Source organism: Haliaeetus albicilla, chromosome 4 (assembly GCF_947461875.1).
Source record: "Haliaeetus albicilla chromosome 4, bHalAlb1.1, whole genome shotgun sequence".
Taxonomy (NCBI): Eukaryota; Metazoa; Chordata; class Aves; order Accipitriformes; family Accipitridae; genus Haliaeetus; species Haliaeetus albicilla.
This window is the reverse complement of record NC_091486.1, coordinates 23,812,682-23,839,848: the sequence shown is the minus strand read 5'-3', so window position 1 is coordinate 23,839,848 and position 27,167 is coordinate 23,812,682. Positions and strand designations below refer to the sequence as shown.

The window sequence follows — 27,167 nt, the reverse complement described above, 5'->3', positions numbered from 1 at the left end:
TTCTTGTTTACCTGAACAACTCCTTTAGCCTACCGTGGTGTGGAAACTGTGGTTTAAATTGCAGTTTTTTCACTATAGTGTGTGCTTGACCTTTAAGTAAGGGCTAAGTTCCAGTTAAATCACTTACTAGCCATAATCTGCCCTTTGAATATGTGATCTCAGACTAACTGTGAAGCAGGTGATCTAGCCAAGGAATCCTACTTTGTCCCCATTCTGAGACAGATTTATTCTGAACATTTCCCATATAAAACCATATAGTGATTTGCCTAGATTTGATCTAGAACTAGTAGAAAGGCTATAGAATTGAAAGAATGAATGAATCTAGTCCTTCAGCACAGAGAAAGCAACATGTTTACTCCAAGTAAATAGCTCTTGATGGAATTACCAAACGGTATTGAAGTTCTTCGTATTGCATTTTGTCTTTTAGCAGAACTGTTTAAACATATAAAAGAAGGGGTGTGTTTTCAGCTAAAATATTTTGTACTTTGTTTTAAATTTAAGCTATATGCCACATTTTATTTTGGTTGTTAACACGTTCTGGGTTAGCTGATAAATAATTCAGGTACTTGGAGGTAGATTTTGAAAAGTGTTCACGTGGTATGGATAGATGTCCAGTTATACTGTTCATGTGTTGGATAATCTGTACAAAAAGCAAGCTTGTTCTGCAGCATGGCAATGCTGTGTATGAATAATGCATGCTTTTTTTTTCAGATGAGGTTTTTGACTGAACTCAGATAATACATTTGGCATTGAGATTTCATTTGTACAGTATACATACAGAGAATTCCATATTCTGAAATGACAGGTTTTTTCTTCATTTAAAAGAGGACATCTCTATCTTCACTTATCTTAAAACATTTTAATAACTGAGACTACCAATTATGTTTTATAGGATTTGATTTTTATGCTAAGGCCTTATCAAAAGCTTCTAATAAGGTGCTTTCTGCTGAGTTAATGATATGTTTTAGATGGCATTTCTTATACCTATCTTCAATAGACATTCAGACAGTGTGATTGTAATAATCAAGTTTCAATCAAACCATACTTAGTATGACAAATATTGCGTGAGATTGTAATGCAGGTATTCGTGCTCTTGATAAAGGGCTTAATTTGACTCCTAGCAGAGACGGAGAACTACTGTTGATTTTTATATCAGAATGCAAAATAGCTCTTATTTGTCATGTATGAGGGGAAATTGCTTCTTAATTAAAACTAAATAAAACATTCACTCCAAGGTTTTATGCAGTAATACAGAAAGTATCACGTTGTGTCGCAAATGTGTTCTTATACAGGTCTTTAAAGGTTCAGTTAGCAATTACTCTTAACAAACTAAAACACTTCTTAAACAGCTGCTTAAAACATCATTTGTTTGTATCCTTCCTGGATTGTTTGTAGATTTACTGTACCCCAAAGCTCACTTGTTGTTTTTCCCTCCCCCAAAGCAAATGTCAAAGAAATATTTGAACAAACCCTTATTCATCTTCAAATCCCCTTCAACTGGGACTGTGAGTTCATTCGACTGCATTTTGGACATAACAGGAAGAAGCATCTTAACTATTCAGAGTTCACTCAGTTTCTTCAGGTCAGTTATTAACCTTCTTCCAAAGTAGAACTGAAATTCATTTTCACTTCTAGCAATACACTAATACCATTATAAATTTTGAGTTTATTATGGTAGTGATAATTATTATCTGATACTAATCCTGACAGTTATGATGAACTGTTATTTCTCCATACCAGTTCTGTAAGCAGCGTGTACTCATTGTGCTTTAACCTGAACACCATCATATAAAAGAATTGGACTAAATACCCTGTTCATGAAATTAACCATTTTACTGATTGCTGTTAAACTGCATGAGGGTCTACTTTTTCTGTCATAGGAATTTAATAGCAAAACTAACCTCTACCAGAGAAAGATAGCATCCTTAATATAACCAGTTGTTATTAACCATATAACCTCCCATATAAAAGTTTTAGCTTCTTTAACATTTCTTTACTTTTATAAATGTTGTCCTAATACTACCCTTTTTTCTCTCACGTATAATGGGAGTTTGGTTTTAAATGCAGCCAACTTAAGTGGGAGGCAAATCTGCTTTCCTGAGATGTTGCTGAAGCACCCTCTAGGGATCAGGCTTTAAAGGATTTCACTCATAGAGCTGGACTTTGTGCTAAGCCAAGTTATTTACAGTAAAGGCATATTATGAATTGAACATTAGACTAGAAGGAAGTAAAGGAAGATATCAGTTATAAAGGATGGAGGAAGAGAGAAGTAGGAGAAATGTACATTATAATTCATGAGAAAGGAGTTCACAGAATTGTAGGTAATTGTACTGAATTCCATAAATTAACATTCAGTGGTCACCCTATGATATAACTTAAGAGTTTCTGTCTAGCAGAAAAACAGATTATGCACTTCCAGAGCCGGCCTTTGGTACAATATAGTTTTGGACATACTGTCTTAAAGTAGGGAGTGATAGATGTGCTTTGATATATTCTGTAATTGTTGTCCAGGATAAAAATAGATCATAGAATCATAGAATAGTTTGGGTTGGAAGGGGCCTTTAAAGGTTATCTAGTCCAACGCCCCTGCAATGACCAGGGACACCTTCAACTAGATCAGGTTGCTCAAAGCCCCATCCAACCTGACCTGGAATGTTTCCAGGGATGGGAAATCTACCACCTCTCTGGGCAATCTGTTCCAGTGTTTCACCACCCTCATCGTAAAAAATTTCTTCCTTATATCTAGTCTGAATCTACCGTCTTTTAGTTTAAAACCATTACCCCTTGTCTGATTGCAACAAGCCCTACTAAAAAGTCTGTCCCCATTTTTCTTATAAGCCCCCTTTAGGTATTGAAAGGCTGCAATAAGGTCTCCCTGGAGCCCTCTCTTCTCCAGGCTGAACAACCCCAGCTGTCTCAGCCTGTCCTGGTAAGAGAGGTGTTCCATCCCTCTGATCGTTTTTGTGGCCCTCCTCTGGAGCCACTCCAACAGGTCCTTGTCTTTCCTGTACTGAGCTGTATCTAGATCTAGAGCAGATTCTAGAAAAATGTATCTAACTAGACAGGATCTGAAGTCTTTATTGTAAATTGAGATACTGGAGTTTGGCACAGTCTTTCAAGGTATAACTTGATGTTACTTTCAAGGAATAAACTGTGTCCTGTGTTTGATACTACATATTTTAAGTGATCCCAGGCACAAATTCAGGACACTAGTGCATAAAAAACCCAGATTGCTAGTGACAAGAATCTTTTTGTTGGGAACCCAGGGCAAAGTGATAAAAATCTTCTGGTTTTATGTTTATTGCTCCAAGACACTGTCATGTAAGATACAGTAACCTCTTTACTGTCATCATATAATAAAAACTCTTAGTAGAGAAGGGTAGTATGGGCTGCGGTAATTTCGATGTGTACGCAAGTTGGATATTGTTGTCCCTCCTTTTAGATCAGATTGTTTTTCTTATTTGGTGTAACAGCATCTTGTGGGGTTTGGTACTTGGATCAGAGCAGGCTTATTGCACCCTGGTCTGGAAAACCTTGATCTTGAGGTTATAAGAGTTGAGAAATTACTTTAAAGGTGATATAAGCTTGATAGTGTGCCCTCTTCTTATTGTCTGTCAGATCATGGGTATTATTTTAGCTGCTTCTAGAAGTCTGAATGACAGCTGAATGTGCTTTGTTGTTTGCTTGAATAGAAGGAAACAACTTTTTCTGGACATAGAATTTACAACCATCATTATTATCTTGAGGTTAGGTTACTGCAGTGTGCTTTATATGAAGGTTTTTACAGATTGTATAGGAGTTTTAAATTGCCTGAAATGAGTGACCATTTCTGACATTATGGGAGGTAGCTGTTGGGGGCAATCTAAATCTATATTATATAATTTTCACTGTTCTCCTGTTTATTTTCAAGTACTTTTCAATGAGTTAGCTTATAATAGCCCAGTCATATTTCATCTTGCATGTGTAAGAGATCAGCTCACTTTGAGTCTTCAAGATCAGTATCAGAAGTTTCTCTAGCAGTTAAGTATTTAATAAAGGAATAGGTAGCAGACAGGACATGGGTATGTGAAGTTTATTTCCCAAATCATTTAGTGAAAGTGTGTATTTCTTTACAGTTGAATTGAGGCTTTTCTTTGACAGAGGAATGAATCTGTGGATAGAATCAATATGCAGACTTCTTGTTTTATTTGAGCTGGCCTTTAGCTTTAAACTGCAGTTGTGCTGTGGTCTACGTGTGCAGACTTATAGAGGCATGCTGTGAGAATATGAACTTAATGTTTTGTGAACAGTGAGTTACAGAATTTGCTTCTAATCTGCTATTTCTGAATATTCATTCTAGGAGCTGCAGTCAGAACATGCAAGACAAGCCTTTGCATTGAAGGACAAAAATAAGAGTGGTATGATAACTGGGCTGGACTTCAGTGACATCATGGTTACCCTTCGCTCGCATATGCTAACTCCATTTGTAGAAGAAAATTTAGTTTCAGTAAGTGTAAAGAAAAATGCCTTGAATTCAGAATTTGATAACTGTAATGTTTTAAGATGTTACTGCTTCTCTCCCACTTTGTTTTCTCCTACCTGTTTATCACTGCCTTGGTGCTAGAGATTATCACCCTCATAACAGAGTGGGCAGGGTGAAACATGGCAGCACTCCTTGGCTTCAGTAGTGGAAAAGTTTGGCAGTCTGGTTTACATGCTTAAAGTGCCATTGGAAACAGTTTGACTTAGTCTACTATACTTTCCACTAAAGCAGGGCAAACTGTGCTTGGCACAGAAAGAACATTAATTTAGGACAAAAGCACCTAATTCTTATATCTGAATATATGATAGATCTCCAAAGGTGGAGGCTACTTACAGTTTTGTCCTTTTATATACTCTTACATTCTTTTCTTTTTCAGATCAGAATTTGGAAAATCAGTATGTAGATTCTAGAGGTACAATGGTTATGGCTGTGATAGTCTGGCAAGATCTGTAGGTAAAGTAATGACATAAAAGTTATAAACTAAAAGTATATAGTATAAAAAGTATATAAGAATGAAAGTTATATGAAGTAATAACTTTTATCTTATTATTTTACCTGTAAATCTTGCCTAGCCTAACTAATAAGGCATACTGTCTTTCATAAAATTTATAGGATCTACTAACTTTAGACTTTGAAATAAATGGTCACTGCTGTATGTGATGCAAGAAGTCAGTGCCTTTCAAGTAGCATTTTCATGCATTTCTGTATTAAAAATGGAGAGTATTAGAAAAATACTCAGTGACACATTTAGTTTATCAGATAAATTGAATAATAATCTACTTATGTGTTTATTTCCTGATTATTTCCTAATGTTCAATTTTTACAAAAAAATGGTATCCTGTCTAGTAATTCTCCCCTCATGTTTCTATTAAAAAGATCTTAAAATTACAGGAATAGAAAGATATCTTTAATTCTTTCCTTATTTGCCCAAATGAATGTTTCTATAATTTCTGATAAGATGTTGTAGAAGGGCTTAAGGCACTTAACTGCATTCATTTAATTTTTAAAGGTAGCTGGTGGAACTGTTTCACATCAGGTCAGCTTCTCCTATTTCAATGCATTTAATGACCTTTTGAATAACATGGATATTGTTAGGAAGATATACAGCAATATAGCAGGTACAAGAAGAGACGTCGAAGTCACAAAAGGTAAAGTATATTTCCTATGCTTCATTAATTTTTTAGTTCTGTCCAATTTGTAATCTAGCGTTGCATATGGGTTGAGGCAAGTCAGAAGCTGCAATAGTATGCAAGGTTAGGGCTACTGTGAAAGTGTTTAAAGGGTGATTTTCATCCTCACAGGTTAGTAATGATTTTCAGCTAGCTCATTAAGAAGAAGAATTGGGATTCTGGCAGGACCTGTGTTGGCTTTACTAGTTTGAATGGTAACTGCAAGTCAGTGTATCATTGAGGATTTTACTACTCCTTGAAACGGATACATTGTTGCTTAGAGATAGAAAGTTCCTAGGGAATGTGATAGAATGGGTTAAGTTTGAAAATCCAATCATCAGTAATCTCCATGTTGTTTTAGCTCTAGTTACTTTATCCATGATTAAATCTTTTTTAGAAAAATGATAATAATTTATAACTTCTTAATGCTTACTTGCCTGAGTGGTTTTATATATAGTTTATGTCTGTTAGGGCATAGCTAATCCCTGTACATATGAAAGGTTGCCATATTTCAGTCTTGCCACAGGTATGAGTGGATTGCATTTGTAGCCATTTTATGGCAGATTTTATCACTGATTTTATTACCTGTATGGATGGGACCAGCCAAGCCTATGTGTGGTAAAAAGCATGCTAAGTTCCTTTTTTTTTTTTTTTTTTCTTTCTTTCTCTGTTTGGCTTATGTTAATATGTACTGCATACTTTCGTCTCTAAAGTAAAGCATAAAATGCCTGTCCTCATCCTCTAAACTGTGCTAACAAATTGCCTAGCAATGTTTTTTTGGTGCAGATGCATAAATACATTCTTGCTTGGATTTGTGTCGTGAAAAAAAGCTACTGTGTTTTCACTGCTCAGACTTGTTTACTGTAGCTTGCCAATTATGTCATGAACATGTCATGTAATTTGGCTAGATGAATACCTAAGCTTGGGGTCATTCAGAGCTAGGAAAGAAAGAAATTTGGACATGATGGCAATAGATGAGTCAGTTGCCCTTAAAGCTGTGAATAATGGACCATTATTCTGGTCTCGTGATTCTTGTTTCTGAAGTTCTGCAAAACACAAATTGTGGGTGTGGTTTTATTAAGCTTGATAATAAGAGGATTTTTGTTGACTCTGATGAATTCTTACTGTAAATCACAGTTGTGGAGTTAGACTTGCTCTGTGTTGCAAAGGCCTGTTTCATGATAGATGTTCTCCTAAAGATATCTTTTTCCTTTGCATTATGGATTTTGTTCCTTGGTGATAGATTTCGTTTTTATGATATGAAGTTATTTGTGAGCATTTAAAGAGGAAATTTGACAAATAATACAATTGCTTTATTTCTCTTTCCCTTTTAAATCCAGAGGAATTTACCCACTCTGCAATCCGCTTTGGACAAGTTACACCACTGGAAATAGATATCCTCTACCAACTGGCAGATTTATACAGTGTTACTGGGTAACATAATAATTAATTTTATCATTTTACAATCATTATTTTGCTGTTTTCTGTGCGAAAACTACTAATTTTCATCTTAATTTTAAGAAGTTCTGTGTTCCATTGTATTTCGTTACAGTAATTTATTCAGTGTAAACTGACTTTGCTGTATGCATGGGTTTTGTAAGTGAATTATGTATATCATGCACAATTAATAATTATCATATTACAGGTATACACATAAAATAGCAGAATACATTACAGTATTCCCAAAAGGCTACAATGCATTGGTATTGCTAACTTTAAGTATTGATGATGTTTTGCGTGGGTCTTTAACACATGTGAAATCTTAGGTAGGAATGCCTAGAAATAGCTTAATTTGTGTATTATATGCCTTATTACTAGTAATCAAGAACTTGCTTCTGAATAATCCAAGTTCCCTTTATCTCCACTTGCGAGCTACAAGAAGAGAATGCCTTCTAACTCCAAGCATTCTTTACTGCAGTGGAACAAACTTCTTAGATGTGCATTCAAATATGACAGGTGGTTTTTTTTTTAAACTCAGGATGTATTTTGTGGGGTGTGGCCAGGAATACTGTATTGAATATGTTTGATGTTTTATCTAACAGTAATTTGCTTTCTATCTCTTGTGGAAAGGCGCTTAACTTTGGCAGATATTGAGAGGATAGCACCGCTGGCTGAAGGCGCATTACCTTACAACTTGGCAGAACTCCAGAGGCAGGTAGGTAGAAGAAGAATAAAATTGTTAAGTTAAGTGTTTACATGTACTTGCATATGAAAAATGAGAATAATACACTTTAAATATTAGATTCCCAACAAGTGAAACATGCTGTGTGTATCACTATAAGGATAGAAATGGGGCAGACTATTGAGCATGTGTCTAAACAAGATATTAAATGTCATATTGAAGGATGGCCTGTTCAGATATGAGCAGGTATAAATACTTGGATTCTTTACTGTGAATACATTTGTTCACTCCTGAAAAGGCCTTTCACTTCACTAAGTAATCTAACTTTGTAATTATATAATTATTTTTAGATAGTGTGGTGGGTTGACCCTGGCTGGATGCCAGGTGCCCACCAAAGCCACTGTGTCACTCCTCTCCTCAGCTGGGCAGGGAAGAGGAAATATAATGAAAGGCTCATGGGTTGAGATAAGGATGGGGAAATCTCTCAGCAATTACTGTCACAGGCAAAACCGACTCAGCATGGGGAAATTAGTTTCATTTATTACCAATCAAAATCAGAGTAGGGTAATGAGAAAATAAAAACTAAATCTTAAAACACCTTCCCCCCACCTCTCCCTTCTTCCCAGGCTTAGCTTTACTCCTGAATTCTCTACCTCCTCCCCCCGCAGCGGCGCAGAGGGACGGGGAATGGGGGTTGGGGTCAGCTCATCACATGTTGTCTCTGCCGCTCCTTCCTCCTCGGGGAGGACTCCTCGCACTCTTCCCCTGCTCCAGCATGGGGTCCCTCCCATGGGAGACAGTCCTCCACGAACTTCTCCAATGTGAGACCTTCCCACGGGCTGCAGTTTTTCACGAACTGCTCCAATGTGGGTCCCTTCCACAGGGTGCAGTCCTTCAGGCACAGATTGCTCCAGCGTGGGTCTCCTGTGGGGTCACAAGTCCTGCCAGAAAACCTGTTCCAGCGTGCGCTGCCCACAGGGTCACAGCCTCCTTTGGGCATCCACCTGCTCCGGTGTGGGGTCCTCCACGGGCTGCAGGTGGATACCCGCTCCACTGTGGACCTCCACGGGCTGCAGGGGGACAGCCTGCCTCACCATGGTCTTCCCCACAGGCTGCAGGGGAATCTCTGCTCTGGTGCCTGGAGGACCTACTTCTTCTCACTCTCCTCTCTCCGCTGCTATTGTTCTGTGCAGGGTTTTTTTTTTCCCCTTCTTAAATATGTTATCCCAGAGGTGCTACCACAGTCGCTGATGGGCTTGGCCTTGGCCAGTAAAGGGTCTGTCTTGGAGCCGGCTGGCATTGGCTTTGTCGGACATGGGGGAAGCGTCTAGCAGCTTCTCACAGAAGCCACCCCTGTAGCCCCCCCCACTACCAAAACCTTGCCACGCAAACCCAATACAGATAGTAAAAAATACGAGTATTAAATGCAAGGTTTATAAATGTGTTCTTTTTTGAAAAATTGGGTGAAATGATTGGCTTAACCATTTATCTAAAATGATCATTGAATCTTACTGTACTTGTTGGCTATCTACCCTAGACAGTAGAAGGGGAATTCATATTTATTGGAACTGATGAAAAGGGTAGAACTGGAAGATGAAAAATAGCAGAGTAGAATGTTAACCTTCTATTTCACCAGACCTTCACATTCATGTTTGCTAGCTTTGCTTTTATCATAGTTTCCTTATTAAACATATACATGGATAGTACAGCATAAAAGCCCCAGGCTGTGCAGTAGGATTTTGAATATAAATTACTTCTAACTTCAGTGGCTCTTTTTACAACTGTAAGAACTGCAGCTTTAGGACCAAACATTATGCAGGTGTTTAGCTTATGTTTAGACTTTCTGCCACAGTTACTGGGTACTATTCGGCTCACTTCCAGTATAGCCTTGAAAGTTTGTGTTAAAAATAAATCTAGATTTTGGGGTCTTATCTTCACTGTATTTGTGGTTCAACATATAATCTGAGAGGTTTACTTTTGCAAGGAGATCTGTCTAATGCTAGTTAAGTTGTGAATTAAGTTTTACCTTAACCTTCATCTAAGGTTGAATCTAAAGTACTGCTGATAGTGAAACTTGCAACATAATGGGGCATCTGCTGTGCTGCTAGTAGAAATATTCCATTCCATTCCATTCCATATATATTCTACGGAAATCCTTTTTCTGAAGCATTTTGTAGGTGACTGCTTTCATGAGAGTAATTGAGGGGGAATTAACTCAACTGTTAATAATGTAAAGATAATAATGCACTCGGGGAAAATCCTTGAAATGGTTACACAGCAGATTCAGAAAGGAAGACATACATACATGGTGAATTACATAGTTGCATAATCATAAAATACATAGGCTGGTTGCACATTGGTGTTTATTATGCGAAACAAAAAAAATAGGATCTGATCTTAAAAGTTTCTGGTGTGCAATATTTTATTTATTTTTAGTGTCAGACCTTCATGAGAAATTGCTATTCCACACAGAGCTGTACATTCTTGAATAAGCTTTACAAGAAAATACAATAGTGTTCATCCGAACCAGTGTATTTTGCTCCAAGAATGTCTCCACATCCCCTTTCCCTCTGTAATACACAAAGGGAAGTAGGATATCTAATTCTTAAGATCTTGTATGAGCATATCCCATAGTTCTGACTAAATACATCTTTGTGTACTCAGTCGATAAATACAATTTTTCATCCTGAGGGTTCCCATTTTCTTACAATGTCTAAACAAGTCAAATTCTCTCTCTTTCAGTCTGTGTTAGGAGTTCATGGGGTGTCTATCAAGACATCTGAGGGTTCTGATTCCCAAGTGGGCATAACCTGGCTTGGGCTGGGTTCTGCTCCCAGCTGTCCACACCTTGCTTGGTATGCAGACAGCTGAGCTTCTTAGGAATCAACTGAATAGCCACATCTTGCATTTATGACAATCTGATGCTCATGATGAGTTGCGTTAAAATGCTGCTCCTGAATTGCAGTGATTCAGCAACTGATTCCCAAGTAGCTCAGCCATCTGGGCTGTTGGGGCCGGAGGACATGCAGCTAGCAGCGATACCTTTGTGAGCCATTCCAAGCTACACTGTCTCTTACAAAGTGAAATTCAAATTCTCTACCCTGGTGATGCTAGTGACAATACTGCTGCAGGGTGGTCTGAGATGAAGTGGCAGCACAGTGACAAAATCACCTGTGCCTTGTTCACCACATGAATGTCCTGTATTTGCCAGTGGATGAGGGGTCCCAGGAGTCTTATCTGAAAATGAAAGTTTGCATTTATAAAGCATTTTATTTCTTAGCTCACTTTTTATGCATATTGCAGAGAGGTTCCTTTAAGCAGTTATGTCCACTATAAAATCTAGGGTGTGTATCAGTGACAGGGAAATCTTTAATTAGTTCAACTGTTATGGTTGAAAAATTGTCCTATACGGAATATAGCAAGTCTTCCATATGTGGGACTTCGAGTGTATTTTGGTTACTGTTGTTACAGGTGGATTTGGTCATTCAGTTCTCTTTCAAACAAATTGGTCCTAAAACACAGTATCTGGTCTGTCCTTAATATTACTGCTCTGTTGTCCTTGGGTGATAAGACATATCTGAGTCAATGAAGTGAGTGTCCAAAACCTACTTGGTGGTAACTGTCTTCCTATGGATTCCTGAAGACAAGAATGATGGAATGGTTTGACACAGAAATGTGTATACAGTGTTTATCCAGACTAATGAGAAGTATTTTTGATGAAGTTTTGTAATTGCATTCCTAACCACCAACTTTGGTTTTAATAAGTGTCTTTGTGGCACTCACCTTTCTGAGTAGACAAAATAGTGACTTGTTTTATTTTACACTTCAGAATTACCTTTGTAGGTTGGCACTGTTATAAAATGAGCTCACTGATAAAAGTTTCACTCATCACTAGAACAGAATATACTCTTTTAACACTCTTGGAATAATACATTATATTTTCATCCTATTCTATGTTCTGTGTCAAGAGTACAGCAGAAAGCAAAGTAATTTAATTTTCTTTGATTTATAAGGAACAGTCTTTTACTAGACCTTATCCTAACTGAACCTTATGTTACCTTATTTAACTGTATTGACAAAATGAAAGATATCCCTTCATGGAAGAGAGAATATCATCCCAGTGAGGTCCAGCTGTCCCTGGAAAATAAAAACAAGTCTGTAATCACTTTTTTATAATTTAAAAATTCCTTCTTAAAGGAAAATCTAAATTTTTACATAAAGTCACTCTGTGTGGTGGAATGTGGTGGAAATGGAAATTAGCCTGCTTTCAACCATGTTTACTTTGTTGTCAATCTTTTCATTGTGTAAGGTTTTCTTAAAGCCTAGCAGCTGAATATCCTATGGAGATGACAGCTACAGTAATTTTCTGTTTATAAATATTCATGATTTGAAAGCTATAGCATTAATTACATTGATTTACATATCCATCTGAACACACAAGTAAACTGCAAACTTTGTGAACACTTATTTAATAGTATAAAAGTGACATTTCCTTCAGAAAGAATTTAATTTTTAACATCCAGTGACGTGTTCATTAAGATTAATGTCTGAATGTAATGATCAGATTTTGATGAGAACTGTGTGGAGCTTAGAAGAAAAAGAATAACCTTAGAACAGCTAAAAGGAAGCAGGTATGCTAAACTATGAGAATTTTTTTGTGGAGTGAAGAACCAGTCCTGCTTCTAAGCCTTTTTGGGGTATTATTATGGCATGTGTCTTTTATTTACACAAATCAAAAAAATATCTCTGTATTTCAGAATTTTTTTTGGTGGTTATTTTGTTTTTATTGTGATTTTTGGTTGGTTTTTTTTGATAGGAAAACTTAAGTGTTTTGAGAATAGTGAGGACATTCTTCAGATTTATTGCTTCTGTTTGCTTGTAAAGGCAATACATTTGATTTATACTTTTTTATGCTGGTTCTCATGTGCAGTTTATAATTTTGGTGCTACCTAGAGTTTCTCTGTTCTTCTCTGTTAAGCTATATTGTTGGGGGAGGAAAATGTCTTGTGGAAGGAAATGGCGGTAGCTGTATCTTTTTCTTCTGTGGAAAAACTGTATAAAATATAACTCATGTTTTTTATGGGTAATGATCTCATCTTAATCTCATAGGCTTTTGTCCTATGTTGTGTACGTACAGTGTAACATTATGCAATAAAGGCAGGTTTTTCCATATCCAGTGTAATACCAGTCCAAACAGAGTAGCTTATACTGAGGTACATGCTGTCTTTTCTGTGGGTATTCCACCTTTCAGAGCTTCAGTAAGCTGAACGTAACTTAGTTAAGAAGCCTTGGTGAGTTAGCTGTGAAATGTGCATGCAATAATCTTTGTGGAGAATTCATAATGTGCATCAGAGCAAAGCCTCCTGTAGCAGTCTGAGGTCTGTATATGTTCCAGCTGTGCTGTCAGGAGCATATCTGCTAATGATATAGGGTGCTTTTAAGAAAAACAGGTTTGTGTTTGGGAGATGTGCTTTGGTATCTGCTTTAATATGGAGTTTAACAGTTAATATCTAGGCCACTTATATAGCCCAGATAAGTTATACTGCATAATATAAATTCTTCCCTAATCCCCTTATTTATGTTTGGAAGAAAATTTGGCCCATCTCGCATACTTTATAGTGCAAGTTTATGAACACTTACATCTTGTTTATCAGTTACCTTGTTTCTGATAAGTGTCTAATAATATGATTGAGTCTCAGCAAATATTTTCTGTGCAGTCTTGTTTATCAGTTACCTTGTTTCTGATAAGTGTCTAATAATATGATTGAGTCTCTGCAAATATTTTCTGTGCAGACTTGTATTTATTTAGAACACTAATACCTTTATAGTAGTGTATGTGATTGAAGTGAGTGAGGTCATCATTTTATCTGTAAATTATCAACTGCCTGAAAAAGTATTCTGAAGAATACTTTGGGGAATAATTGACTTTTTGCTTGTTTTGAAGACATGAAATGTCATGTTTATGCTATGTATTAATGTGTATGTTATCTTAAAATATATCCTGTGCTGATAGATGCTGTCTGTGAGATGCTGAATTCGTTTTGAGATACTGAATTTTATTTGAGCCAAAAGGGGATTCCATGCCTTATAAATTCAAAGGCAACAGAGTGGAAAGTAGCAAAGTTGTTTTGAGTTTCTGTCTACTTTTTCTTGACCATAGTTGTTTCAGTTATACTAGGAATACATAAGGAAGAATATTTTCTGAAAAGAGTATTTGAAAAATGTGTTTCATTCATTAGATGTAATAGAAGTTCTGTAGTAATTTTTTTTTTCCCTCAACCTAAAGCTACCAATTTTTATCACATTCTTTCTGTAACATTAGAAAAGCCAATTCACTGGCATCTTTGTTTTCCCATGCAGATTTTCAAGCGGTTTTTTTGTTTTGTTTTTTTTTCTTTTCCTCACACAGCAATCTTTTGGAGAGTTAGGCAGGCCTATCTGGCTCCAGGTAGCTGAGTCAGCTTACAGGTTCACTTTGGGTTCAATTGCTGGAGGTGAGTAATATTTCTGGTTTCTGTTTCAAGCTTGTGTTAGTTTAACACTGTCCTGTGAGACTACTTGATCTCATCTAAGGTGCATTTCTTGGTTATACACGTGCAGAATTGGAAGGTGGAACCACTTTTGGTTGTGCCATTCCCTTTCTTTCTGTATTGCTTTTGTTCTAGTATCCCTCCACAGTCCTCTGAAACTCTACTCCAGTAACGAATTTCCTTACTGGTAATTCAAATTCGTTTTCTTTGCTCTACACGGCTTGTTTTATGTAATAGTGTAATCCATTCTCCTTGAGACTTTTTTCTAGACTTTCAATATTGTCCTTTCTTACTTCCAAGATAGCAGAGATCTTACCAGCTTATATGTACTTTGTGTTTAAATAAATGTTGTAGAAAATCATCATAATAATTATATACTGCACCAACAATGATGTTGCAGAAATAATACTCCAAATGCTTTCTTACAGCTGTTGGTGCTACTGCGGTGTATCCCATAGACCTGGTGAAAACACGTATGCAGAATCAGCGCTCCTCTGGTTCAGTTGTAGGAGAGTTGATGTATAAAAACAGCTTTGACTGCTTTAAAAAGGTTTTGCGTTTTGAAGGCTTTTTTGGTCTTTACAGAGGTAAGCAAATAAAAAAAAAAAATATATCTCAAGTCAGGGGTTTTCTGCCCTTCTGGATTTTTATTTTTTTTATACCTCAACACCTAGTTTCTTAAAGGAAAACCAGGAAACTTGATATCATGTACAATTTTGCTTCTGTTTCATAGAGCTCAGTATTTATCTTCCCTCGAGCATTGTTCATCATAAAAAATTGCTGGGAAAAACTGGGTGTTTTTTTGTTGTTACTGCTTTGCTTCTTGTTGCTTAGGTTGTTTAAAGTCTTTAATTTTGGGGGTGTGAGTGTTGTGGACATGATTGTTTTCTCATAAACTGAGGATTGTAACTCTTGGCTGGGGGCAAACATCAGGAGCAGATTAGCATCTGAGGAATAAAGATCCATTTTACTGCAAATATTTTTTGTTAAGAGACAAAAACCAGTCATTTTGAAATGTACCTGTTAAACTGGATGCCAGATGTTATGCCTCATACTTTTGCAGGTAGTGGGACTCGTTTTATGATTTTACTCCATGAACAAGAAATTGCATCCTGCTGTTATATTATGTTGCTCTATTTTACTTTAAAATATCAACAGTGGAACTCATAAAAATTATAATTTAAAAAAAGAAAAAAACCTCCTCTAAAATACAGGTTAAGAATTCAAAGCAACTTTTTATCAGTTTTATCAGTTAGACTGGAAGCTATCTTATATCTTGTTGTAGTTTAGGAGAAGATTCTGAAGGGTTTTTATCACATCAATAAGGTGACTTATATAGAGGGTACATGCTAGCCAGTCCTCTGAAATTGATATTTAGTTGAATTCGCTATTTTTAATTGTCATTTCACATGACTTAGTGAAATGCACAATTTTCATAAGGATCAGTAAGGTATTTATTAATTGGCACACTTTTTTTTTAGTTGGAGCAAAGTCTCTCACTTCTGTGATGGTCCCAGCTTTTTTTTCTGCTTTGCAGTATGTTCTGTCAATGAAGATGATGGACAGTGTCCTTTAAGGACAGTATCTGAGAAGTTTTTGCATGTGAAAGTCTGTGGATTCTGGCTAAAGAGTTTTTTGTAATCTTGCAGGATTTTGCTATGCGAGTGAGTAGAGGGAGGAATATGTCAGTGAAAATGTTAATGAAATAGGTGTAATCTCTGTAAATTACGTCTTACTGGTAAATTGGTTTCCTTTTTTGTTGCTAAATCTTTCACAAAAGCAAATACAGCTTGAGTTACATTTGTGAGACTATTTCTACAGTGCTGTTCCACAGTACTGTTTTCTTTCTTTTCCTGTTCCCCCCTAACCACATGGTTTTGCACAGCAGCTTCTGAAACTGATCATTTGTCATTTTTATTTTTGTTTTCTAACCTTTCTCAAATGCTTTGAAATCAAGGATGATTCCATTGATAAGTTAAAAGCAATGCTTTACACTTGAGAAAAAAATGTGCTTGTTTGAAAAAATGTCAGTTTGTTAAACCTTTTAATAATCTGTTTAATAATTGTCTTCGAGATTGTTTACCATAAGAAATTCATGTAGCTGTTTTGAAAATGTTACAGTTAATGGCCAGCATGTTTAAGGTCTTGGACTCATAGAATTAGATGGTCTGTGGAAGTGTATTAAACTAAACTACAGAAACATTTATGGAGTTGACTGGGGGTCTGTCACTGGGTTCTTATGTTCCCGAGCTGGATTATCCTAATTGTATTGTAGTATAGCGGTACAATGTAGTTGTTTTCTGCAGTTTAAAAAATATAACAATGCAGACTGGAAAGTTCATATTATTAAATAAAAACTTACAATTTTTGCTCAAAAAAATTATGACACACTTGAATCCTGGCATCCAGCTTCAGAACTAATGAAGTATCTTCTAAGGTCCCTCACTAGACCATGCAGGGTCTCAGGTTTTCTGGCACACCAAACGTGTGTGCCCAATGAGTTCAGCTGCATGAAAGGGAGTGGGGGGGTTGTCTTGTGGTGTTTTGTCTGGTAGTTTGGGTTTTTTTAAAGAGTAGGCACTGCAGAACTGCGCTGGGAGGGCAGCATTTCTTTTTGTTATTGTCAACCTTTCTTTGTATTTAATAACTACCTTTCCTCAGCATAGTAAGTCTGTAAATTGCACAGAAAGTACTACGTTGGAAGAAAACACTACACTGCATATATTAACTGCTGCACTTTCTATTTAGGTGTGTTTGCTCTGAACTTCCTTTTAAGGAATTAGTATAAAAATTCTGCAGGCTCGGTACTTTTGGTAATTTTGAACACTTTTAATGAATTTTTAGCTATTATTGTTTTCACTTAATGGATATTTGAAAACTGCATTGATACAGTTTTGTTGCTGTCACCTGATATTTGATATAATTAGCATGGGATTTTTTGTTAATTAGCTTGCAAACACTTTTGACACACTGGTATTCCCTAACCATGGAATAACATTAGGAAATGAACACTTCTAATAAAAATAAGCCTTTCGAGTTTTATAATCTATACATATGCCAAAATGATTGCGGAGAAAATGAAATTAAAAATAACAGATACTGTTATAAACTTGTATGCTAGGAAGTTAAGACTGCCATCTACTGATTTTTTTTCTTAAACCTATTAGTTCCTAGAAAAGTATACGTGGTTTTGTCAAATGGCAGTTCATTTTGATAGTAGCTATATTCCAGGAGCAAGGACCTTTTCAAAAGCGGTTTTTGTCCAATAATGCTTCCTCTTGGTGAGATAAAAAATACTTAGTAGTAATAGGGTTTAAAGAAGTTCATGCTACCATGTTGGACTGAACAAGAGAAAATCCTTTATATACTTAGTTGACTGGAGCCTTCAGAAAACTCGGGTTAGTAAGTCAAGTAGAAATGAGTTGATAATTTATCATAGTCATGTGTATATCTCACAGTTACTCTCCTATTTAAAAAAGTAATTGCAAGCTTTATGGGAAAATGATATTAAGGGGCTAAAAAAGTCAAACGAACTCTTAATGTAGTAGACATATCCAAGGTGTATGTTCAGTCCTTAACTTTTTTCTCCTTCTGTACAGCAACAACATCAGGCTTGCCTTGGTTGTGGAAGGCAGATCTGGTCACCCTTTTCATTACCATTTTCAACAGAAATCTTAATATAAAATTGTATTGGTATGAACATGCAGTGCTCTAGCAGCATCATATACACAAATGCCATCCACCTCAAAGGATATCCCATGTGCAGAAAGGCATTTCTGTAGAGCTCTTATAAAATACTAGTTTCTATATTAGGAAGATAATGTTGCCTTATGATGTCTTTGTTTCTATAGGTTTGTTACCACAGCTGATAGGTGTTGCTCCAGAAAAGGCTATTAAGCTAACTGTACGTATCTTTTTTTTTCCCCCTCCCCCGGCATCCTTTTGTTTGTTAACATACACAGGATTTATTGCCTAAAATATGTGAAGGATGACCACTTACAAGCACTCTAATATATATGGTTACGGATGTACTTGATATATGTTAATAAGGAGGAAAAATAACTTAAAATTGGGTGTAATGTATTGTATCTTTATTAGGTTAATGACTTTGTCAGAGACAAATTTACTAAGAAAGATGGTTCCATTCCACTCCCTGCAGAGGTCCTTGCTGGAGGCTGTGTAAGTATCCATCCTGTATTCCTAGGAAAAATTGATGCTCAGTCACATGCAGTATAGTTGGAATGACAGTTAATGGGTGTGCTTTGTTGATTTGAACAGAACTGTTCTTTTTTCTCCCACTCACAAGAACTAAAAAAAGTACTTTTTCTGTTTGGAAAGCTTTGCATGCTTCTGAGTTGAGTTCCCTTGGAATTACGTGCTTGAACAATTTCTTTTGGCCCAGTTTCTAACTTTCAGTTTCAGCAGTGATTTTATTCACAAAAGGCTAAAGAGAGGGTGCCTTTTTTCTCTCTCTCCAGACTTGGGTTGGTGTTCATGGTTAGTTTGGAAAGATAGAGGTAGTCCTTAAGAATGGATTATAGAGATCATGTTTGAGTTTCTTTCAGTGGGGACGGGGAGCTAGAACAGTTTAAAAAAATCTTATTTCTTGCTGAAGATTTTAAGAAGGAAAAGAAATACACTCTTCAACTTGCTATACGTGACATTTTTCTGTTTATGAAAATGTGGAAAAATTGAACAGTGTAGTCTTATCTTTCAGATAAACAGGTATGAGTGAATTTTCTGTTTAAATGACTTCATCTAAAATGTAGCTACATTACTCCAGACACTAACTACATCCATCATCTAAATACAGTTCAAAACCAAATTGTGTTTTCGTTGAGATTGAGGGCTGTAATGCAGTGGATCCCTTAGCAATCTGTAAGTGGTTTGAATTGATATTGATGATAGATTTTTTTTTTTTTTTTTTTGGTTGTGCATATTGGCTTATTTCATTTGTGGGATTCCCCAACAGTTGTTAACCCTATAAAATGTTTAAGGCTTAAGTTAGGTTTCTTTTGTAGTGGAGAACACTAATAACTTCCAGTTGAGTAGGCTGACAGGCTGGTATAAAACCTCCTCAGCTTACAACAAAACCTGGGGCAGAAAGGTTGTTGACCTCTGCAAACTTTTAATTCAAAGAAGCAGCCCTGAAGGGAGGCTGCTTATAGTTCTGTCTGATTGAATTTGGCAGCCTGGTACATGCTTGAGTCTTCACCTGTCAGTGTACAAAGTTTATTTTCTGAGAAATGTGAGAAAGCAGCTGTGATGTATAGCTAGCAAAAGACTAACCTTTTTCTGGAAAGCTCAATAACACAGAAAGCACATACAGGTCATTTGTAACAGAATTGAATATAATTAATCAGTGTTTTTCTCTGTGTTGTGGTTAAATTAATAATTAAAATCAAACATTTGAGAATCAGTTGTATTATTTTACATTTTTTTTCTAGTGAAATGTATAATATTACATTCATTAGAGGCTTTTCCACTTCCTTGTAAGGTATTTCTTTTTCAAAATAACTTTATTGTCTTACTGTAGTGAGCATGCAAAAATTGGGGGGAAATCTGAGTTTCAGATAAGCTTTCAGAAATTTGGATGTTTCTGTGAAGCTGAGCAGATTTATAATCTGTCCAAACAGAACCTTTTCTTCTAGCTCACTGTCTTAGCTGATATTCTCATCTCCTTTTTCAAGATAATACTTATCTCACTCAATCTGGGAGAATTTAAAAAAACTTGGCTAGTTGGCTTCAGTAGGAGAGGAGTTGGCCGCAGTTTAGCAACCTCAGGGATGTTCATTTCTTTGTAGCCTCCTCTGGATCATCTGATACCTTACCAGTTGATGACTTTTCTGTCTGTACTGCTGCTTAGTTCCATTTTAGCAACTTCACTTCTTCCTAAATACCAGAATCTTTATTAGCAAGCTTATAAAGTTTATTCTAAAAGTCTGGAAGTGTCAGTTGACTAAAGCAGTAGCAAGTTGATGTGTTAGTCTTTCTGTTTCTTATCCTTAGTAATTTTCATCCTCATTGTGACAGCTCTTTTCAATGTTGACTTGCTTGGAAATAGTGTTCTTCACACTTCTGGTGTTCATTGTATGCTATTTTTCTACAAAATATTCTGAGACATAACCAACAGTTACATCCGAGGAAGTGCCACAAGTGAGCTTAGTCCATTTCTATGTGCAGGGGCACGTGAGACTTTCTGTTCGGGTGATGCTACGTTTCTTCTTCATTTTTCCTTTAGTCTGTTCCTTTACTCTCTGTTAGTACAAAATGATGTGGGACTGTTTGGGTTTTATATATGCTGAAATTATTTTCAGCATCTGGATTTGGGTAACCTGGTTTTTTGTGGCTTTTCTTTATTGTTTGACACTTAAATATTTTGCTAATAGTACACTCTAAATATAGGCTAAATTCAAAACATGCTTTTTACTTTGTCAGAACATCAGAAGAAACAGCATTATGCCCTTATGTAGATCTCAGAGATGTACTTATTACTGTCTCTGACCATCACTTGCCTCTGTTTAGTGTTGAACCTTCTCCTGATTAGCAGGAATAATGCACTTTTTCATCATTTCTGGTGTGGAACTGGTAGTGGATGAGCAAGCCGTTTTATAGAGTTTGCAACAGAGGCCTTCCTGACCTTTGAAGGTCCACCCTCTTGTGAGCCGTACAAAAGCACATTTTGCGTGCCACAGTCCTCAACTAGGAACAAAAAAAATTCTTGTGAGGAAGTGGAGGCAGCTTGGGAAGGGCTCCAGCAGATCTAGTAAATTCTCCTCTCTGGATGGCAGTGCCGTATCAAAGCCTATGTATGGTGTTACAGTCTTCTAAGACCCACACATGAGGACAGGTGAATCCTTTGACATTAAGACAGTAGTGATTCAAGAGAACCTGCGTAGGCTGTTTGGTATCCTCAGCTATGGAGAGGAGCAAGAAGTGCTACACCATCCAGTAAAGGGGCTGCCCACAGTCATGTGCCTCCCCCAGAAATGGTAACTCCGAGAGACTGGATCTCTTTGGCCAAAATCTTACTTCTCATGCTCCAATTATTCTTAGCTCCTGTAAGGTTATGGAATAAACTCCCGTTCCCAGCAAGAGGAAATGTCTTCATTCTCGTAGCCGTTAACAAAGACATCCGCCCACGCAGTGACCTGTTCCTATGGTCAGCTGCCTGTCTGTTGTCTTTCCTTCCTTACTGCAGGGCAGGGACCTCCCGCAGGCAGCCTCTGCCCTGTGCTCCTTGAAACCTACCTGCTAGCTGCTGGGCAATGTAAATGTCTTTGGGAAGTGTAGGGTCTGCTCTGTCAGAGCCCAAATATTCCCAGCTGCTCCCAAGCTGTAGCTGTATTTGAAATCTGCAGAACAGCTACGTGGGGCAGCTCAGTTACAGCGGTCAGGTCATACCTGTCAATGAAAGGGCTCTGGTCCCTGACGGATGAAACTGATATCCCATCTTCCTACTTTGCCAAGAGTATGCCGGTTTGTTAATCATCAACAGCACTATCCACGCTTACGCATGTTCAGAGCAAACAATTTCTTTCCCTACTGTTACTGTAATTAATTGAATTACATTTCATTGTAATTCAGTGATTAGCCTGCATTCCTGCCTTTGGAGTTTTCGGCTACCATTAGCTTTGAGTTGCAGGGGGACTGAGTGAGGCTTCGGCAATGCTTTCGTGTATCCCGACAGCAGCTGGGGAAGCAGAGAGCGCATACCTGTTATGGACAGTGCTTCTCAAAGGAACTTACACACATGACGCATGTGAGTACATTGTGAAAGGCAAGATGCTGTAGGACAAGTGTTTGTCCTCAGTTGGGAAGTGATGTTGAAGTAGACATCTAATGCCATGTAAATGATCCATAAGTAATGTTACAGTAGACAAAGATGCTGTGATTTTAAGCTGTAATTCCTGAGTTACACAGGAAAATAATGGATTCTTCCCATCAATGCAGCTGCATGGTGCTTAGCATTTTGAATGGATGAATCCTATTTCATCAGAAAGATGTTTCCGATTCATGCTGCAGGGAGGAAGAGGATGTGGGGTGCCAGACAGAAGGGGTCTAAGAACCCTTCTTGGAGGTGTAGGCAATGCGTCTGTTGATGATCAGGGGTTGCGTGTGTGTGTTTGCACATACATACACACACATAGAAGGCCAAATTTACCACTGATTGAAAAACTCAAATATTTAAACATTAAATGTAACATTTAGTCTAAATATTTCAGTATATTTGTAAAAATATTTTTCATATGTATTTATACGTACACACAAACATGTATATAGGCTTATCAGGCAAATAGCTATGTGTCAAATATTTATTTTTGAAAAAAAATTTTAAAATGTTACTGGTTTTATTTAACAAACACAAAAATTAATTATAGCTGTCAGTACTTTTCCTTCAAAATCTTGAAGATATTGTACTTCTTTTAATATATTTTAAACAGATAAAGTTAGAAGCAGAATTAAACTTTACTGCTTTATCTTGATCTAGACTGTGGACATTTAAAGTTAGGGAGAAATTTATTCTTTAGTAAAAAAGACAGTAAGCTTACTGTAGGTGCATGAACAATGACAGCTTTGCCTCGAGAAAGAAGTGCAAGTTCTTTTTGATGTTTTTAAACTAGACTGTTTTAAGTAACATCTTATTTTAGCTGCTTGTATGGGACATACTTGTGGTCCAGGATGTGGTGGCTTCAAAAAGGAAGGAAGGAAGGAAGGGCTTGAAATAGGCCTCTCCCCCTTTGTAGCATATGCCTCTCGGGTGGAATTGGAAAGGGCAAGAGGTCTCATGTTGCAGGGTCATTTGTGTATTTCCTTCAGCCTTTGGCATGTCATGGGGCGTTTGCTCTGGGATCTCAAACTACATCTTTTCTCTCATAACCTTTGCTGTCAGATTTAGTTCCTTTATTTGCTCCTTGTAGAGTTATTTTACATGACATTAAGGTTAAGTAGAAGCTTTTATTACTGGTATTTTTGATGTGTATGAATAACCTCCATTCAGAAACAAATTTGTCAACCTTTTTTAAAGTGTCTGTTGTAATTTATGTGTGAAGGGAGGTTTTTTTGTGGGGGGAAATCTAGATTTAGTGCACCTTCTCTAAAAGAAATTCAGGGACTGCAATATATACCTCTGTGTGTATATACACGTGCACGTGTATTTAACATACATAGCTGACAGCTGAAGTAAGATATTTTGAAAAAGAATGACAATGATTGCTGCTGACTTGCACAGAAGCATGGAGATTTGTATTGCAACCCTGCACACTCCCAGTTCGTTTTTATTTGGAGATCCTTTGAGTCACTCTCCTCTGCACCCTCTTCTGGGGAGTGCTCTTCCTTTGTTCCCCAGGCAGCACTCTTCTCTGCCTCACATATTCTTCCTCAGAGAGATAGGCAGCCATTTACTTGAAAAAAACTCAAAACCAAACAAAAAATGACCCTCGCATTCATTTAAAAAAAAAATACACAATGAAAAAGTGAGTTTTCTTGTGTTACATGTTCTGTATTAAAATCAATGCTTGTCTTGTCTGTCTTGTGATGTGTCTAAGGACCTAAAAGATTCACGCAATTCCTGTGAATTCAGTGCTCCTCTTCATGTGAATCAAATCACTGCTGTGCAGAAAAGTTTGCTGAGCACCAAGTATAACACTACAAAAAGTCAAGATTGGGATAGAAATACGTATTGCTAATAGGGAGTATTTAACTGGGTATCTTGACAGTTACAGCTCTTTTTGAGAAAGCTGCCTGTCGAGAAGTTTGTCAACACTGTAAATACTCAATGTTCAAAGTGTTAATATAATTAAAGAGCTTTTCAGATGGTTTTCTACTGATAATATATGTTAGGGTTTTCCTTATATTTTATTTTGTTCAATAACCCAATCATCAAGTAATATTTTAATATTAATATTGTCATAATATATAAATCTGTATTAACTATATACAATTTGTAACATTGTATCTATAATTAGTATTGCTACTAAATTATTAAATGTGTTGTGTTTAGAGTCTTCTCTTTTCATTTCTGTATTAGAAGAGGGCTGTTGCTGATTTTAACAGAAATGTAGGCAGTTGGGCACCTAGGAGAGGAGAATGTTAATTGCAGGAAGATTGAATTCAGGGTAGAAAATGGAAATGTTTATGAAATGGCCTATTTGTGTTTCTATGGTGGGTGTTAGGCAAATAGGAAGAGTTATTTTGGCTGCTCTGCAGGATGTGCTAATTTGTAACATTGAAAATAAAAAATGGAATTTCACATACATATGTAAACAAAGAATGCATATGTAATAGGCAGGTAGCTGGTAATTGTCTAGAAGGAGTGAATTTCTAGCTTAGTGTCTAAAGTTAAAGTTATTTGAATTTTTTGTGTGGTGCGTTACATTATGTAGTAAGAGCATTCTGCTTAGTGCTTTATCTACCAAAATTATTTTTAAAAATGATGTAGGGAAATGAGAAACATTTGAAATTTGTTTTCTGTTTAGTGCAATATGAACAAAAAAATTGGTTATTGTTTAACAGAACTTGCCAGATGCAAATATTATTTAGATTGGAACTTGGCCTAGCAGGACAGCCATTTCATCTTGCGTGTATAGGTGTGTATGAACTGGGAAAGAAGAGGTGAGAGGAGAAGTAAAGAGAGTCTGAAGAATGGCTTTGCACATGAGAGGTGTCAGGTAACAGTAAACACTGTGCAGTAAGTCCAAGAAACAGAGATTATGGGATCAGTTTGGCTGGTCTGGGAGTTCTAGTGATCTTCCTGATGGTTGCAGTAAATGTCCACAAAAATGTAGGCTTTGATTTTCTTTCAGAGAGGTGAAGAAGTGAGGGAATAAAACGGAAGATTAACAACCTAGACTGATTATTTGAGTGGGAAGTGGAGATAATTAAGCAAAAGCAGGAGTTGATCTCCCACTGTTTGGGTCAAGGTGCTTTAGTAAAGCCATAACAATGATGATTCTACATGTCAACATTGAGTGAATTAATAAACGGTGCTTGCAATTAAAGGATGGCAGTGTGCTCAGCAAAGGTTCAGTTAAGTATCGGGTGCTTGGTCAGTGAAGATTTTGATGCTTCGTGCCCCCTATCCCGTAGATGGTACCCAAGTGCTTGGTCGTTCTCAGTAAGAGCTGTTGAGGTTTGCAATGCTCTTTTGTCTCCAGTCTAGAATAATTCAAGTTACGAACTTCTAAGGCGTGCTTCAACACTAACCTCAAGTTTATTCTGCCTGCTGCTGGAGAGATGAAGATTGTGCTGTAGGCAGAAAGGATTAGCGTTCATTAGTTCTGAATCAATTAGCAGAGAACACCATGCATGCTGTCCAGGAGGTGCTGTAGCAGACTTGATTTTACTTCACACACACCCACACACACCCCGAGCATCACAAAGAGAGTTTATTTCCTGGGCAGTTTGGAAGTGGAAAAAAAGCTTTAATTGCAGATGTTCTGCATCTTTTTCCTTCAGTAAAGTTTGATGGGTTGGAGGAATAGATCAGGTTTAAGAGCAGCTTTTAGATTGTGGAAGAAATGCTTTTTAAAGTTGGCTGTATTCAAGTGGTTATATGCCATAAATTTTAAGGAAGTGGTTTTAATTTTTAAATGAAACAAGGTGACTTAGGAAGAGGGGGAAAAAGAAAGCTTAGTAAAATTTAGCTGTTTTGTGATTAACCACACACTTCTCCAGAAATTAATGGTAGTACCTACAGCAAACCAGGGAGAAATCTCAACGTCATTTTAAATAGGTTTACGTGCTTCTGAAACTGAACTGTCAGATTGAATTTCTCTGAAATCTGAAACATAGTTCTTTGAAAGTCTTTGGTTAAAGTGCAGAATCTGAAGCAGCTCTACAACACTATTGCTAGGAAGTTTGCAAGAATAGTCCTTCAGCACTGCTAACAATATTTCCTTCATGTAAAATCTGTCATGCTCAGCTCAGAGAAAGATAATGACTCCTGATACTAGATAGAAACATATTTTGAAATGTTGCTCTTCCTATTTAAATTTTATATTTTGTTTCCACTTAGGACAATTAAAGGCTGCTAAACAAAACTCCAAACACCTTTTCTAATAATTTAAAATTACACCATTAAATGCAAATTTACTTCTTAAACAGCATCACCACTAAATGCAAATAACATGTCTACAGATTGGTGATGGATTATTATTGAATAAACATAAGGTCGTCTTTATATGTGTTTGATGCTCTAGTAGCACAAGTCTAGTGATTATTTTAGTTTAGTATTTCATGAAATATCTGATAGACTTTTAAACACAACCACGACTTTTAGAAAGTGGTATCAAGGAGAAAAGCAGAGACAAACTGAGTTAATCCACCTCTGTGGACTATAAATATATAAATGTAAAAATTTATTTCATACAAACCCATGATTTCTGATTCAGGGCTTTTAACTTCCAGACAGGTGCTTTATTAAATACCTCTTGTATATCTTTACATGAGACTATCAGCCAATGCAGTAAGAAATGAAGGCACTCAGCACCTTGCAGAAGTCAACCTGTCACCACATGCTCTAGTAACGCAATTTACTTTCTTTTTCTTTGGGTTTGCAGGCAGGAGCTTCCCAGGTCATCTTCACTAATCCTCTGGAGATTGTAAAGATTCGGTTGCAGGTAGCAGGAGAAATTACTACAGGACCCAGAGTCAGTGCCCTCTCTGTTATAAAAGATTTAGGCATTCTTGGTCTTTATAAGGTATGTATTTCTGCTTTGAGCAGCTTCACCATTTTATGTTTTATGCTAAACTTTTATACTGTTGTAACAAAAACTGTTAAAAACAAAGACATCTTTTGAATTTAAAACCAATCTCTTCCTGCA

At 36.8% G+C, this 27,167-nt stretch overlaps 1 protein-coding gene across 1 annotated transcript in view; it reads left to right on the top strand.

The window, feature by feature from the left end:
* Positions 1-27,167, top strand: part of SLC25A12 (solute carrier family 25 member 12) — a 52,367-nt gene that overhangs the window by 19,326 nt on the left and 5,874 nt on the right. Inside the window, exons 5-14 of the mRNA XM_069781421.1 lie at positions 1,443-1,582; positions 4,340-4,486; positions 5,532-5,670; positions 7,032-7,125; positions 7,762-7,846; positions 14,223-14,307; positions 14,772-14,930; positions 18,195-18,247; positions 18,442-18,522; positions 26,904-27,044. Of these exons, the coding sequence (XP_069637522.1) occupies positions 1,443-1,582; positions 4,340-4,486; positions 5,532-5,670; positions 7,032-7,125; positions 7,762-7,846; positions 14,223-14,307; positions 14,772-14,930; positions 18,195-18,247; positions 18,442-18,522; positions 26,904-27,044 (1,124 nt within the window). The remainder of the gene's footprint in view (positions 1-1,442; positions 1,583-4,339; positions 4,487-5,531; positions 5,671-7,031; positions 7,126-7,761; positions 7,847-14,222; positions 14,308-14,771; positions 14,931-18,194; positions 18,248-18,441; positions 18,523-26,903; positions 27,045-27,167) is intronic.